Below are 17,082 nucleotides of genomic sequence, written 5' to 3' on the forward strand. Positions count from 1 at the left end.
GTCTGAAGTCGCGCGTGTATGTGTTGGTTTGAGGCTTTTATGCAAATTCTCGTACTTGTCAAAGAGGAAGGAGTTGGAGAGAAGCAAGTCACACGGCGTGGAGAACACTTTGAGGCGCAGATTGAAAATGAATCCCCCTGCTGTTTGTGCCACTGACATTAATTATGGTTTATTACAATTGGCTGTCCTCCTTCCACTGGCAGAGGGATAGCAAACCCATTGTTCCTCAGAGGAGAGAACCTCACTTCATTTGTCAGATGCTGTTTTTGCCCATGGAAAGATAGAATTAACTAGTCTGCCCCAGAAGACTGTAACCATCAGGTGCCTGAGCTGGTGAATAGACAGTTGAAAATGCTCATCGAATTGGTTTGTTATGCCACAAAATAATAGTCATTACAGTTGACAATGTGAGAACTCCAGGTACACACAAGCGCACACACACGCGCAGAGACATGCAGTCGAAGGTTACCCTAAAATTGTCATTTCGAAAACAAAGGCAATCTGCTTTTCTTTAGGGTTTTGTTCGTTTTTTTTTTTACCAACAGACATTTTCTCATGTGCTACTCCAGATTCATCCCACGTACATACACTCCTTCAGGGTTAGAGAGAGGTGCTGAGTAAGTCTCTCTGCAATCGTAAAACTTGTTTACTCTAGAGGTGCCACAAACCCATCTGACCCCTGGGCCCCGCACGACTACAGAGAATGTAATTACAAGACAGATAAGCATGAGAGTCAAGCCTCTTTTCCTCTTAGTTTCCCAAACAAGTGAAAATGGCGAAACTGAACCCAATGAAAAAACTTGAGTTCACAAATGCTTCCTATTCAAATAAATTTGCCCAAGATGCATACAAAGCAGCACATAATTATGACGTGTAAAAAGCACATGCTGTATGTGGTTTTTGACATTTTTTAGTCAACAACCCATACGTTTTTCCATTCAGCCGACCTTAGTGAATGCTACAGCCACTTTTCATTTCATTGCAGATTACGACTGCAGGGCTTTTAGGAGGTGTTTCCTTATTTGGTTGCTCAAGATCAGTAGAATAGGATGGAGAGTCAATTTTCAAGTCTTGTCACATCTTTAGTTGTGACAAGGCTGGGATTTGACTACACTAACCCAGGGTTCTTCAATCTCTGGTCCTAGAGCCTGAAGTGGCCCTTTAGGCCTTCCACAGGGACTTCTCATAACTTTAGCTGAAAGTGAAAAAGAAGAAACTTGTGTTCCTACATAAAAGGAAAGGGAATAAAGAATGATCCTTGCAACTTTTCTGTTTTTTCCCCCCTCATTTGTGCATATAGTTGCCACCACAGGAAGGTACTGATGCTATATAGAATAATTTGAGTACAACCTTGGGGGGAGCTCTTTTAGCTGTGAAATACATATTCTGTTCCCCTTCATTTTACATTGATATGGATGTTGTGGGAGAAAAAGGAAAGTGAAGATGCAGTTGCATAAAATAGCAGACCAACAGCAGCGTGTGTTTTCAGCACAAGTGAATGAAAGTCGGAGAAAGACGGGTATAAAATTTGTCTCTCAAAATATCCTCATTATCTTAACTAATATAAAATTTAATTGGCTAACATGCTAACATTTGACATCAGTAAATGGCTTGTGAGCCTGTGTCTCAGTTAATTAAACTTCCTTTAAAATAATCATTTTATTTAATTGCTACATGGAATGTTTATTTTTACATGAAGGTTTCTATGGTTATTCTGTATTTAGCTCCACCAATCTCTACAGGATCATGAGGATGAGTTTTTCCACATGTAGCATTTCAGATATAGTTTAGTTATTTTTGTCTTAGTCTTAGTATTGGTAACAATAAAAAATACTCATGAAGAGAAACAATTTGCACATAGCAAGATAAGAGGGAAAAAAGCACCAAGAGCCTCTGCAAACCCCCCATCTGAAAGATTTGAAATTAAAAAATATGAGTGTATCAGTAAAAATTGTCCAGAAAGTTCATTTCTGATCTCACTTATTCAGAAAACCTTTCATCATATGTTTACACTGACCTCATGCCTTGTTCAACCTGGTGTTGGTACTTCTGACTTTCTCTGTGGAGTGCACAACTAGTCAGCAAATTATCCCACCTGAGCTGTGGATCTCTGCAGCTCTGCCAGAGTCACTTTATCTCTGAGCTGTCTGCTTGGTCTTTATGGCACTGTTTGTTTACTGATGTTCTCATATAAACCTCTGTGCCCTTTTCAGAACACTTATATTGCAGTGAGCCTAACTTACACCTAGGAAGTTTCTATTTCTCAATGAAAATTAATTACTTGCACCAAATTCTGTTCAGAGATAACAAAGTAAAATAGACTGAATATAAATTCAATATAATTTTTTATTTGTGAAACATTTAAGCCATGTATTATCTTAGTTTCTCTTCAGAATCATGCTCAACTTTGTGTTGATCTGTCAGATTAAATCCCAGTAAAGTACGTACATTGAATTGTGTGGTTCAATAGTGACTTAAATGTGGAGCATTTTAAGGGGCTTGAACACTTTTGTGAGGCATTTGTATTAGTGGCAAGGACAAGAGGCATCGGGGGAGCTTCTTTCAGTTAATGACCTGAGAGGGTTACGAAATGCAAGATTTAAAAGATAATTTCCTCAGAGAGAAGAAAGTTCACTGACATGCTGGTCCATGAATAACCTGCAGCCTAATGGCCAAAAGTGCTCAGCTGAAACATTCCTTGCTGCCATTTTAGTTGCAAAGTGCCTTCCTTTATTTTTCTTTTTTAAATCCACTCCGTTTTTTTTGTTGTTGCTTTTATTTTAGAGCACTTGTAGATTATTTTATATAGATAAATGAGTCATCATTCAACATTGCAGCATGCAAACCTATTTTGAAAAGCTCTTCTTATCTGTGTTAGCCCCTGAAATGTTTTTTTTTTTTTTTCCCCTGGATGAAAGGCTGCTGGAATTAGGCATTGTGATTATTTCTTGTTTGACCCTGAAAGAACCTGTTCTTCCTGGCTGCCTGTCCTAATAATGGGTGTTTTAAAAAGTGTTACCCTGTCAGCATATTTGTGGCTTGCTTGCTGCAGCTCTTTTGCCCGAGGCGCATTCATGTAGTCACATATGTCCTCATTACAAGACAAAATCCATTCTTTCTGTCCCTGTTGCTGCATTAAAGGCATTATCAAGTAGAAAAAAACAACAACCTCTAACTTCAGTTTGTTTTTTTCTCTAAATGTACAATATAGTACAAAATAATGCAATCGTGGCCCATTAGGAAGCTACTCATCCTAACTGATCTTGATCTTATGACATTTAAAAGATTGTTACATATAACTTATGAATCTGTCTTGTCAAGTCGCAGCACCACGAAGATGAAAAACGAGCTCTGAGCAGAGAAATCATCGTCCTCAACAACCACCTGATGGAGGCCAAGCTCACCATTGAGAAGCTGCAAGAGGACAATGTAAGTTTAACATTTTAGTTGGATCTCATTTACCTTACCTTTATGGCATAGAAAATGGGATTTTTCCTAACTATTTAACCAAGCACAAGTGAATTAGAAGAAAAGTGCAAAATGTCCTCAAATCATCAAACCTTACTTCTGATTCAGGAGGTACTTAACATTCTGTGCATGATATAAATAGCTACAAATCTCACACAGCGGTGCTTAAATACAGTTTCTTACTATAAATGTATATAAGAAGGGTAAAAAAGTAAAACATGATAAAAATTCATTTTTGTTATCTTTTGGTTTTGTCCATGTGCTGCCTCCGCAGGAGCTGTACAGAAAAGACTGTAACTTGGCTGTTCAGCTGCTGCAGTGCAACAAGTCTCTGTACAGAGCCCAGCTCTCCGAGGTGAGACCTCCACCCACTCTCACCAGCTTCAATCCTGAAGCTTTCCTTGAACCACCTGTCCTTTACCCTCTCCCAAAACCTATTTTTAACAGCTCCCACTGTTTTTCACGTAGTTTAAAACCGTTGTCCCTCTTTATGCACACGAAAGAAAAAAAAAAAAGCTTTTGGTGCTGACATTTGACATCAAGCGGATGAGTGGATATAGAAGGAGAAAAAAAAAAACATATTTCCATTTAAGCTGCATTGAATGAGTGAGTGAGTGAGTGGTTTTAAGAGTACTGCCGGGCTGAAATTTAGGCAAAAAAGAAATTGCTGTCTTGACTGTAATGAGAAGGTCGTTTTGCCCTGAGAAAGCCAGGAAAGATAAGAGAGTTGGCAGAAGGACACGAACAGGAAGTTGCTGCAGCAGCGACTGAGGCGCTGTAGGAGAATTAAAGCTGAAGGTTATTTGCCTGAATAACCTTCACCTCTGAGCGATGAAAGAAGCCAGGTTTAAAAATATTAAACAGCTCCAAGGCATGGAAAAAGTACTGACATTAGCTCATACTCTCCTAGATTTGTTTAGCTGTGAGAAACATTGTTCAACATTGTGGATCAGCTGAAACACCAAAAAATTAGACTATGGCTATGCAGTTGTGCACTTGTAAGAGATAAACATACAGTATGTAATTAAAAAAAATAATTACCTGCAAGCTCATTAAGTTATTATTGCTGTTTGAAAACTCACAAAATGCAGGCTCTTAAATTGAAAGCAAGTAATGTTTTGACTAAAAAAGGAAAAGTGTAACAATGCAGTGTTTTCAATCACAGTGGCAGCTGCAGTAAACGCTCTATTACTAAACATTAAATAGATTTCCTATGTGCTTTATGGCTCCATCATCACTTAATTGTTGCCGATTCTCTCCTGATTTGATTGAATATAATCACTCCTTGTAGTTGGGGGGACAATTTAGACAAAATGCAATCAATTTAACAAACTATAAAGAGGATTTATAACATACTTTCTGGAAGATTCACAACATGAAATTTTCAAAGCAACCATAAAGGTCCAAAAAGATAGGAATCTTTCTTTGCAGCAGTTTTTTTTTTTTTAAAGTTTAGAGAAATAAAATGTTAAAGGCTAGAACATTTATTTACTTGTTAACACCTACCGGCATCTGTGCTGGTAATACTTTGCACAACCCTCTTTTATCAATAGGACACCAATTAATCCTCTCAAACTATCTAACAAAGTTACAGGGATTAATTTAGTAAGATCTAGCAATTGACTTTGAAATAAAGTTGATTTTGTGCCTGGTAAAACATTTGTGTCTGGAATATTATCTTGTTGAAGGACCAAGTGGTAGTGCATTTTTTTGTTTTGTTTTCTATTTAAAATCTCCCGGCGTTTCAAGTAATTCATAAGGTCATGAGCTTTTTTAGTAAAGAACAGGCCCACAGCATCATAGAACTTTCACCATGCTTAACAGTATGCATGAGAATCCTTTACACACACACTCATAATTCAAATCACACCAGACTCATTAGGAGTATTTCTTTGCCAAAATACTTATTCCTACAGTCATTTTCTCAAAACACTTTACTGCGGGATACAAGCGTCTTTTTGCCATCGCTAAGTTTTAAAAAAGGACCGATGTGGGGAGGGAGCTGATGTCAGTTTCCAACTGTTATGTCCCTGAATCGCCAGGTGAGGTGTAGTTACAACCTGGTTTTAGACCTGCGTCAGGACATACCAGCTGCAGAGGTCAAAGGAGTAATATCATAATGTATGGCTTGTGTGACCAGACAGCTGCAGGTTTTTAAATCATGAAAAAGACTTAGAAACCATTGCCAACATGAAGCATTAAAAGATGATATAGATTATTAATTTTTAATGCATTTTTTCCACCAGAATTGCACCTCTAACGTTGTCTGCCACTATTGTTTTAATAATAATGACATAGGGATTTCGATTTATGTGTAGACTTCAGTGTTCAGTTCAGTGCTGCACCACACCTCCTGTCATCACTGCCGGCTCCCCTTCTAAAAACTCACAGCTGGGCACTTTTATGGATTCTCTCCAGTTTTATGTATGGCCAGAAGGAGATAGCTTTTGCAGGTTGACGACGAAAATGTTTTGTAAAATAGACTTTAGTCTAATATGACGAAAGCACACTACTGCTGCATTTACAATCCAACTTGAGTTTAGCAACTGCACGTTTAAAATTGTAATAGGACAGAGAAGACTTTATGCTGGAATGCCTCCTAAACATGCTGCTATCTTATCTTGGTAGCATGCAATGGTTGTGGTAGCAACTTTAATCTCTTTTTTCTTTTTTTTTTTTGCATTTGTGTGATCTTGAGTTTCAGCAATCAATATAAAAAAAGTACATTAGATAAAGCAATTAATGTACTTGTGTACAAAATTCAAAATAAGGAAAAAAATAGCATCCATTTCTGGTTCAACAGAACCAGACAGCAAAAACATAATGCCTCTTAGCATCACACCTGAAACTAAAATGACAGTCTTTGCCACAGTCATCAGTGAGATTTGGAGATTTATTGTCCTCCTTTAACATTCGTTTCATTTGGTGTAGAGTCAAGATAATCTAGTGTCATCATCCAGTCTATTGGCCAGCAGTTAAGAGATATGGGTCCCTGTCTCAAGTTAAAGTTCATCCAAGAAAACAGAAACCCAAGTTGAAAAATCCCAGAGGTTCTAAACTTTAAAGAAGTAAATCAATCAAGAAATGCTATATTTCCATTTGTTTTTCCATTGTTCAGGATACCAATTGTTTTGGTTTTGGTGATTTTATTGGCGGCATCCATCTGTTATTGGAGGAAGATGAATTTGTTACAAGACTTTATTTTTTTTTTTCCAGAAGTGACAATAAGTATAACATTGCTATTTGTCTACTTTTGTTGCTGGAGATTATTCATTAAAGAAATCTGAATTATGCTTCAAAAATTAAGCCCATAGGACTTTAATTACCCTCCCTACTGTGTGATGTGCGTTTGAGCTATATATAAAACAAGATATGCAAGATATGCAAGGTTTGTTAGGTGCTCATCAGCAGGGGAACTACTTCGAGGCACATTGTCAGGCAATGTGAAGGATAGATGAGGCAAAAACTACAGTGTGCTGCAAAATGCGGCTGGGGAGCGCACTGCAGCCTCATCATACAATCCTGCTGTTGCTTGTGAAAAGAGTGCATGTGAGTATTGATGAGCGCTTTAAACACTCAACCAGCTTGGCTCGCCTTTCTGCTGCATCAGCCGTGGGCCTCGTGCCTTTCCCTATATGTCACAGGGAAAGCTGGCGCATGTCCACAAGGTTAAAGCATGCGGTGATGTGACTGCATAAAAATATCAATGCAAAATCCATTCTGGTTGCGCAAGACTCATAAAATACCAACTGTACATTTTCAGTAAACCACGCAGTGAAGCATGAGCTCTGGCAAAGGTTTCTCATAAAGTGAGAAACAGTTGAGCTACAGTAGCTCTCAGCCAAACAGTAAGGGGGTCAGAGGTCGTGTGTGTTTTCTCTGGACGTCCGCCGGTCTGCTGGTCCTGTGGGTGGAAGCTAATTGAAAGAATATTGATGAATGTTGGAGCTGCATTTTTGAGAAGTGCCGCGGCTCTTCAGCGCCCGCAGAACTGCTTTTGCTGTTTGTTTGGCTGCAAAAACAAGTACAGAGAGGGTGTGAAAGGCTCGCTACATAATAAGCTTTAAGGCATCTTCTTTAAAAAGAAAACACTAGCAGAGAAAAAAAAGTGTGGACAGTAATTAATCTGCATTTTGCTTGGTTGCAATCAAACTGTTATGATGAACTGTCCTCATGTTTTGCTAAATTGCCTATATTGTTTTTCTTTTCTAAATAGAAAGTTATAATTAGCTTTTGTCTTTTAGCCATTTAGGAACAACTGACTAGATTGCTGGCGATGACAGAGTGCAGTTAACTTATTACTTGTTGCTATGGTGAGCTACAGACAGATGATGGAAGCTTTCATTCTAAGAAATACTCAAATTAGAACAATGGCTTTCTTTTCTGAGAAATGTCACTCTATTTGTCTTTCGTGGACAATAGACAAACTGACACACTTTCTGCATAAACAGAGACATCTAATCCTGGATTAAGACAGAATGGACAGTGCCATACCTTACAGCCATCATAAAAATGTTCTGGTATCTTCTGGGCAGACGGCAGTTATAGTATTTGTTTAGCATTATTGTGTTGTTGGAACTCTCTGTTACACTGTAAAACCACAAAATCTTACTAAGTATTTCTGCCTATTTTCTAGAGCAAATATTTTTAATATGATTGAAATAAGACAAAACTAACTTAGAAGTAACTTTTCAGAAAGAAGCTTGTTTTAAATCAGTAACTTCTTAATATTGATTTTAAAAGGCCAGCTGCACTAGCAGATTATTTCACTTACAACAAAATATTGTTCCCATGTTAAAAGAGAAATGTTCTGCCAGTGGAACTAGTACTTTTTCATCAATATCAAGGACTTGCTGACTTAAATATGCTCCTCTGTCTTGCTGAAAAGTTACTTGTACATTAGTTTTGACTTGCATTAAATGTACCAAGATATTTGTACCAGAAATTAGACAAACAATACTTTGTAAGATTATGTGTTTTTTCAGTGTATGTCCAAGTTTTCACTGATTTGAGATGAAGATGAGAAACCTGCAGGCGGTCACCCTGATTCATCTCTTTCAGGAGAAAGAGCCCCACAGAATGACGTTACCACCACTAAGCTTGACAGTTAGAAGAGTGATCATTGGCACCCCAGGATATACTCTTTGTAATTGTGGACAAAAAATTTGATCATTTATCTCTTTCACAAAACACTTCAATTTGAGGTATGGAGTTTTTGTGCTTTTAGAGAGGAACAAGACAGCTACTTCACACCTTTGAGCCACCAGGCAAGGTAGTCTTGGCCCCCTATTGACAGACCTTTATAACAGATAGAAGGTGTGATGAAGTGATTACAGAGGGTCGATGCAATCAGCAAGACAAGCATATTTACAGCTAAAACACACAGAGTGAGGAGGAACTGTGCTTCATACACATTATTGGACAGACTGTACTGAAATGCGATGAGATGAAGAAGAGCTAGACAATAGAACAAAACCGGGAAGGCATCACACACCATGGATGTGCTAAAGCCTTTAGAATAGGAGATCTATCAACCCTTCTGAGTTCCACTTCATAACCCCTTTGGTTGCATAATGTTTCCTTCATTTTTGAAAACATACAGCTAAGGCCAAAGTAATTGCACCCCTGGCAGATTTAGGAATAAAAACAGGTTTTGTTCAGCCAAAGTGTTAGTTTCTGATAGTAAATGAGACGAACATCTCTCAAAAGCACTAAAATAATTGATCTGTTTCATTTTGCATTTTAATAACAGCTGAAAATGAAAATAGAAAAGTTGTTCATGTACTTCACAGTAAGAAATTGAAAAACCTTTTTGTTCCAAATGATGCCTTCTGCGTCTTAGTGGCTACAATAGTTGTGAGATTGAGATTGCAAAGACAAGCCAGGATTTAGTGGGGTTGTATGTATAATTTTGAACCTGTGTGTATAATTAGGATCCCTTTTTAGATGAGTAAAGCACAATTTAGATGATGAATTCAAAATTATACACCCAATTCCCATATTCAAGAATCATGACATTTGTGTGTGGTGCAGCCATTCCACACCGGAAAATAAACAATTCAAATAAATTATGACAAACCTCAAATTGATCTGACAATATTGCCAGATTTATGATGACTGGATGTAAATCTCTGACCATAGCTCTAAAAGGACATGAGTTGGCAGTTTTTAGGACAAACCTGGTTAGAGAGGTCTATTTAAATTATCTTGACATCTGTGAGAGAAATGTTGGGGAATATTTGGTCGTCAGGCCAATCCAAAGGGTCTGGCTCTTGTTCCAATACACCAATTGCTGATTCGTCAGTGACAAAGGACATCATGCTGCCAAAGATAGAAAATTAAATGCCAAATTCTCTCACACTTCTTCTAACACTTCTTCTATTTGAATAAGATCTATGAAAGATACTAACTTCACTAGGGGACGCACGGATGGCTAAGCCTTTTAAAAGTTTGCTTTTAGGCTGCCACTTTGATAAAAGATGTGCTTTATACAACGGGGATGTTTTAAAGATCTGAAACCTCCATGGAAGGAAATTCATTACAGAAGGAAAAATGTAAATATTGATTTTGTTTGGACCAAAAGGTGTTCTGTCGATATTTATGGAGAGCTCTTTCAGGAGGTGCTCTATAGGGGAAAGCACTTTCAAGTGCCAGAGGGGGTGAAAAAACTGTTAGAAATATGATTTATTAGCAAATTGAAATGAGCTCACCTTGGAAAACTACACACACCAGAATGATGCAGAACATTACCGATTCGACAATGTGATCCCAAAAGCCTGATAGCAATAACTCCATGCTTATTACTCAGTGTCACCTCCAGTAAACCTGAAGGAGTTGTTAATATGCTCAGCATGATAGACTTTTTAATTATAACAATTCTAGTGGGTGTATGGAGACTAAATATTATTTGTGTTCCAAGTTTTCTGGCTTCACAATTGAGAATCATCTCAATACATGAGTGCTGAACACATCTATCCCATATATTAATCTGAATGTCTCTTTTTCTTTGAATTTTTGCAGCTTCCTGCTGACTGTCAGGAGCGCCTGACCATGCATCTGGAAGAATCTCCTCTCTGCCACGACTACCCTGACTCTACTTCCCTCATTGCCAACGTGCTTGAAAAGCCAGATGAGGCCTGCAGCAGCCAGGCGTCCCGCTCGCCCAGCCCCCAAACCCAGAACCATACATTCATTCTCGAGAGACTCGGGCCAGGAGAGCGCCTGGGGCTCAGAGCGGCCTACAAATCCGACCTGTACAGCAGTGACACGGCTCTGTACTGCCCCGAAGACCGTCACCGCGAGAGGAGGCCCAGCATGGACGTGCACGGCCACAGGACGTTCCTGTATGGCCCACAGAACTCCACCGACAGCACACCGGAGGAGGGTTCTGTGGGACTGCAGGCCGGGTTCTCCCAGGAGCATTTTCCCAAGTTCCCTGCAGCGCTGGCTGGAGGCTCCAGCTCTTACTCCAGCTTCAGTGGAGGTGGCTCGGAGGATAAAGGCAATGACCCACCCAGTAGTGCAGCTTCCTCACCACGTCATCAATCCCTCTACATGGAATGGAGAGATGCGGGGGACTATGAGAGAAAGAGTGACTCATCCTGGGAGAGGGACAGTCCAAGGAGCTTTGGGAATGCTCATCCTTTCCAACAGACTGAGCTGAGCCACCATCAGAACGGCAGCTCGCCGGTCTACAGCCGCACCATGTCCTCGTGTTTCAGTGAGCCGTACGAGCCTCTGCCTCCATCTTCCTCCCCAAGTGTCGCTTACGGAGACAGTCGCCGAGGCAGCACTTTAGCCCCCGAGGAGGAAGAACTGATTGGTAGATGGAGACAGCTTAGTGTTGAAGACTTAAGCGCCCACTCATACCGCAGTCCAGGAAGAGCTTCGCCTTACAGCTTCTCAGAGCAGCACTTTTCCGTCCGCCCCGCCAAAATCCGCCTTGGTCCACTCTACAGCAGCTTCCAGGAGGGCGCTGACTACTACCATCATGGTGCAGATGCCATGGATCCGGTGTGGGTCGCCGCCAGCCCCGAATGCAGCCCCGGACTGCGGCAAGCACACAGCCAAGCCCATCTGTACCGAAGTGAGGACAGCCAGGGGTCAGAGCACAGCCTCTACCACTCAGGGAGCTCCAAAGACAGGGAGGGCAACGTTGCAGCTGGAGGCCAGAGCACAGAGTACGTTGACCCCAGTCCCAATAGCTCCACTGAGTCTCTCAACCAGAGGTCCCTGGAGATGGCCACAGAGCTGCAGCACTATCAGGTTGAGATGCACAGCATGCCTGCGCAGGCAAGCCAGCAGCCGCCACCGACTCCACCGCCTCCTCCTCCTTACAACCAAAAATTTGGCTCTTTGGGGCTTTCAAGGAAGGACAGTCTTACAAAGGCCCAGCTTTACGGAACCCTTCTGAACTGAAGGACTTTCAAATGAGGTTGAAACCTTTGATTCGACTAAACACACAAGGCCTTGGTGCACTCGAGTTATGTTGCTGCTACCATTTAGCTGAAAATGGTTCGAAAAGCAGCCAGGTACCAAATGGTTCACGCAGATGAAACTAGTGGAGATTATTTAGGAGAGATGATTACGCGATAGAGGATTGCAAATATTTTTGGGGAAGTTAGCCACAACTAAGGTGGAAACAGGCAGAGAGGAGTTCATGACATTTTAAAATGTATATGAATGTGTATGTATTTACGTTTCAAATGTCTAAAAAAGCATAATAACTAAGAATTGAGTGATATATTTTATAAGTAGTTGTTAGCAACAAATTTATTCGAAAAGTGCAGTTCTTATTGATAATCCTGCAAGTTGTAAATAAATTTAAAAACTGCTAGTGCCATGTCTGAAAGCTCAGATTTGAATCGGAATAAGCTGCGCACAGATTCGTTTCAGTCTTTATTTTTAATCAGCTGAAACAATCTCGGCCTTTTGAGGATTTAATGAAGAAATCGATTACGAATTAATTCCTTAAATGACAAACGAACATTTCTCTTACTTTAATTGATTTTTAGCAGTATTGATGGGTGTGATTTCTTGTTATTGATGGAACGTTTTGAGATGTAAACATCTGTCTTAGCGGTCAGTATTTATTTATTAGATTTTTTTGCACTTTTGTTGTCTCTTTGAGAGGTTCTCCTGCCCCAGTTCTACCTCAGATTTGGATGCCCACACCCACCTAAGCCTCTGTAAGTTTGTTTTTTAGACAATGATGCATGGTCATATACTTTGTTGTTTTGTTCTCTTAATAAAGCACAAATTATAACTTCAAGTGTGGGTGCCTGAAAAAGACATCAACTTCACTCCATTTTCACAGGGATTGTAACAACACTTCGATTTCTATTTGTTTTCTGATCAGGGTGAAGCCAGAGAGTCTTTTTATCATTCAGACTCAAATTCCTGCAGCAGTGTGGCGCGTCCATGCTGAGTCACCATGAAACTCAGCTTTATCATTGTAGTAAATTTAAAAACAGGGTTGCAGGGATGGATTTTTGCCAAGATCAGCAAACTGAACACAAAGAGGAAAGTTATTTTTGTGTTATTCACAGACAGATCCCGGTAATTTATATTCCTGTCAGGTGTATACAGCGCCTTGCAAATGTATTAATATCCCTTGAACTTGATTTTTTTTCTTTTCTTTTTTTTGAGGAATTAAATCTAAGTGTGGTGCTGTCATGCTGCCAACACCATCATGAGTTTATCAAAGTAAAAAAGATTTTCCATTTGCAAAAAAAGAAAAAGTATCACCTTCCTCCTGCTTAAATTATACACTATTTTTCTATTGCATAAAACCCTAAGAAAATACACTGTATATGTGCAGATATAAGAAGATAAATAAAAAGAAATGGAAACTTTAGAGTTTTTCAGTGCTATTTCCACTGTTGGCATTACAGTTATTATGCAGAAGCTTGATTAGAAGGACATGATTTCAGCACTTGAAGGGACACAAATAAATCATTTTGCATTTGTCATTTGTTTTGGCTAACGAGGAAGTAGCAGTCCATGATTTGTTTTTCCAAGGCAACATTGATTTGCCTAAGATGTTTAAATCAGAAATGTGCTTTTCTGATTTAAAAATGAAAAGCTCATGAGGGTATTTCTTACTAAGCAGCGCCTAGGCACCAGCCTAGTTTATTGCAGTAAGATTTATTGCTAGTAAAACTAGACAGAATAAATCTTTTATAATGCAAGCAATGAAAAAGGACGTAAAAGGATAAGCATGCACAACTTTTTAGCTCCAATCAGTGTGTTTTACGTTCTATATATATCATAAACTTAATATATATCCATATTTTTCTCCTAAATTATTGATCTAAACAATAGATACATAAATGAAAAACAGATACTGTAGATATGTTTAGTTGGAGCCAATGGTCTTTATTTAGCACTTAAAGGAAACATTCATTCTGTTGTGCCAGACATTTTGGAATTTATCGTTACTGAACTAAATTTTACGTTATATTCACAAAGAAACAAACGGCTTTAAAACGGCTTGTGTGATAGCGACTGATGGGCTGATTTGGTTTGGGCAAGAACAACTCATTAAAGTAACAACCTTGTAAATTAATCGCTTCTGTGGTTCAGCAGTTTCATTGTTCTTGTTGATGGCTGTCCTTTCAGGCGGCCTTCCTGCAGAGATAAAGAAGTTGTAAAGTTTGAATCCATCCACAAGAGGGGGCCACGGTGCAGCGTCAGCCTTCCAACAGACGCAGCAGAAACCATTTAAGCTTAAAAATGCACTAAAGGGAGACCAGTTCAAACAGCCACCTTCAGCTTGTTCTTGCTTTGCTGTGCAAAACTGACGTGAAGCTGCGCACAACTTGAGCACAGACAAAGACTCAACTGAGGATCTGAAGAGCACAAGCAGTAATGAGACCTGCTGTTGAGGTAAACGTGACAGCTCAGCTCAGCTCGCCTTTCATGAACGCACCGAGTCCAATTCCTTTGATCGTGATGTCTACTTCTGAACTTTGATAAGGTCATGCTATATAGGAACAAAATATTATATCCTCAGCAGTGTACAGTTAGACTGATGGTATCTTTAAATCTTTTTGCACTGAAACGTTTGCTGCAGTATCTTTAAGTATTCGTATTCTTTCCTACATTTTATCAAACTGATTTGTTGTATTTAATATGGATTATATATGATAGACCATCACAATAGAGCATAACATGATGTGTGGTTTGCATCTACTTTTTTCTGCGCCACTTTGTAAAAAAAAAAAATCCAGATTTTTGGAGAGCACAACTAACAGTTGTCTTGTTAGAAAATTCTCTCACTAAAGCTTTGGATCTCCGCAGCTCTTCCAGATTTATTAAAGCCTCCTGGCTGTTTCACTGAATAATTCTTTGTCAGCTTAGTTAAATGGTCAGTTCTTTTGAGTTTTTATGCTCTTACCATTTTCAGATGACAGATTGAACTGCTGCGTGAAATGTTAAATGCTTGGGATATTAATATAAAACCTAACCCTGCTTTTAACTTCCCCACAAATTCATTCCTGACCTATCTGCTGTGTCTTGGTCTATTTTGATGATGAAAGCAATTATTTGTGCTGTAATTTATTTAGAAATATCAGCTTTAAACAAATAGCTATGAATACACAATCATGTCACAGTTCTCTGATTTGTATTTGTTAAAATGTTAGAAACCGGTGTGCTTTTAACAAGAAAATCTGGATTGTGCAGTATTTTGTTGTTGAACTACATAAAATTTATCAGTGTTTTTGTCTACTATGTGATAAAGATATGAATATTTTGGCAAGGTGCTGTATGAATAGTGCATAAGACTTTCTAAAGTACGAGTAGGTGGGATTTGTGAAGAGAATAAAGAGGCGAGAGTTACCAGGATGAAAAAATAATTGCAAAACTTCTTTTAAAACTTTACTTGAACAGGCACCGCTTAAAATTCAAATCATAATATGAGATCTAATCAGTTCTGTAATGTAGCACAAAGTCTGCTAATTATCCCATTTCAGAGGCACAACATGTCTTTCCATTAAAGTTTTCATCCCCAGGGAGGAAAAAAAATAGGATTTTTCACAACCCATCTCTTGCACAATGATGTCTGCAAGCAAAAGTGGATTAACAAAGTTGTCCAAGAACACTTAATTCCCTAACAGTCCGGCCCTCAGAACTGGCCCCATGGTCACTCTGCGAGTCCAACCATCCTCCTGCTTATGTCCCACAGCTTCTTGGCCACCTGTTTGTCTGTAGCTTTGGCCATCAACTCTTCTTCCTCACAGTTAGCGAAGCACTTCCCCGACACCCCCTCCACCTCGAGGGAGCAGGCCAGATAGAGCGGCGTCTGGGCTCCTTCCAACGGACTCTTCAAGAAGACCAACGAGGCAAGGTGGAACAGCGGCTTAGCCAGCAGAGGGATTTGGACGTGCCGTCCCAGTCTGGTCCTCACCATCCCCGGGGTGAGGGCGTTGACCGTGACAGCGGTGCCCTCGAGCTGATGAGCCAGCTCGAGTGTGAACAGCAGGTTGGCCAGCTTGCTCTGACTGTAGCAGAAAGCTTTGTTGTAGTTCCCTTCGCTGTTCAAGTCGTCAAAGTTGATGTGGCCGTATTTGTAGAGTTTGGAGGAAACGACGACAATGCGGCTGGGAGACGAAGCCTTCAGGAGGTCCAGCAGCAGGTGAGTGAGGAGGAAGTGGCCCAGGTGATTCACTCCAAACTGCATCTCAAAACCATCTTCTGTCTTCGTGTAGGGACACTGATAGATCCCGGCGTTGTTGACCAGCACATCAATCTTAGGTTCCTCCTGACAACAAAAACATATAAAACATTTTAGATTTTGCAATTTCAGACTATTTACATCTTTAAAAGTATACAAGAAATATATATTATTTATAGGTTTTTCTAAATTAGACTGTTGGTAAAAAAAAAAAAAGTACTAGAAATGTAGGTGTAGAGGGCTTGAGGCTACTTCTAATTCCAGTACTATTACTTATTTCTAGAACACATTGTATTTTACATTTTTATTCATTTTATTAATTTAATTTTAGTAGATATCACAGTGGGTATTGTAAGCTTAAAGTATAAATTTTCCAAATTAAATAAGATTAAGAAATACTATTTTCTGAAATACAACAACATGTCTTGTAGGAGCAAACGGATATTTGACGACATCTAGTGGTTATGAGAGGTAACTACTGTCCAGTGAAAGAAAAGTGATATAAAAGTACACTAGAATACAAGAATACAGTGGCCACAAAGAAAGTATACCCACATTAATCTCCCTTATTTTTTACTTCCTTTTTGTCACAGTTAAATGTTTCAAATCAATAAATAACTGCAAATAACCTGAATAAATTGAACAGGAAACTGACTGGGCAAAAAAGGCACCCATTGTTGGCCAAAAAGAAGACAAAAGACTATCTCACATTTTCCAAAAAGAAAAATAAAACATCTTAATAATCCTAAATTCCATTTGGTAAATATTACAAAAACATCATGTGTACATCTGATGTTTTCAGACTAAGAACATTAAACACACTGTCAGCTGTGGGGTAGGCAGGGTGACGGCGTGGGTCTGGCTTTCTCCACCAGAAAGTCAACTTATAATTAATGGGAATCTGCTTTCTGCTAGAAAGTAATTGCTGACTCTTATCA

General features: G+C 39.3%; 2 protein-coding genes and 1 long non-coding RNA gene across 7 annotated transcripts in view; 1 reads left to right on the forward strand and 2 right to left on the reverse strand.

Moving 5' to 3' along the window:
• Nucleotides 1-12,739, forward strand: part of LOC116733737 (brain-enriched guanylate kinase-associated protein) — a 28,555-nt gene extending 15,816 nt beyond the window's left edge. For all 5 annotated transcript variants that reach the window (XM_032584543.1, XM_032584545.1, XM_032584544.1 and 2 more), the window contains 3 exons: nt 3,322-3,429; nt 3,743-3,823; nt 10,489-12,739. In XM_032584543.1, the coding sequence (XP_032440434.1) occupies nt 3,322-3,429; nt 3,743-3,823; nt 10,489-11,886 (1,587 nt within the window). In that variant the 3' untranslated portion in view covers nt 11,887-12,739. The remainder of the gene's footprint in view (nt 1-3,321; nt 3,430-3,742; nt 3,824-10,488) is intronic.
• LOC116733740 (uncharacterized) overlaps nt 1-17,082 on the reverse strand; it is a 25,828-nt gene continuing 8,746 nt past the window's right edge. The window contains exon 4 of the long non-coding RNA XR_004342101.1: nt 1-2,217. This is a non-coding gene — a long non-coding RNA (uncharacterized LOC116733740). The remainder of the gene's footprint in view (nt 2,218-17,082) is intronic.
• rdh14b (retinol dehydrogenase 14b) overlaps nt 13,821-17,082 on the reverse strand; it is a 4,413-nt gene continuing 1,151 nt past the window's right edge. Inside the window, exon 2 of the mRNA XM_032584547.1 lies at nt 13,821-16,231. Coding sequence (XP_032440438.1) covers nt 15,614-16,231 — 618 coding nt within the window. The 3' untranslated portion in view covers nt 13,821-15,613. The remainder of the gene's footprint in view (nt 16,232-17,082) is intronic.

Source organism: Xiphophorus hellerii, chromosome 15 (assembly GCF_003331165.1).
Source record: "Xiphophorus hellerii strain 12219 chromosome 15, Xiphophorus_hellerii-4.1, whole genome shotgun sequence".
Lineage (NCBI taxonomy): Eukaryota > Metazoa > Chordata > Actinopteri > Cyprinodontiformes > Poeciliidae > Xiphophorus > Xiphophorus hellerii.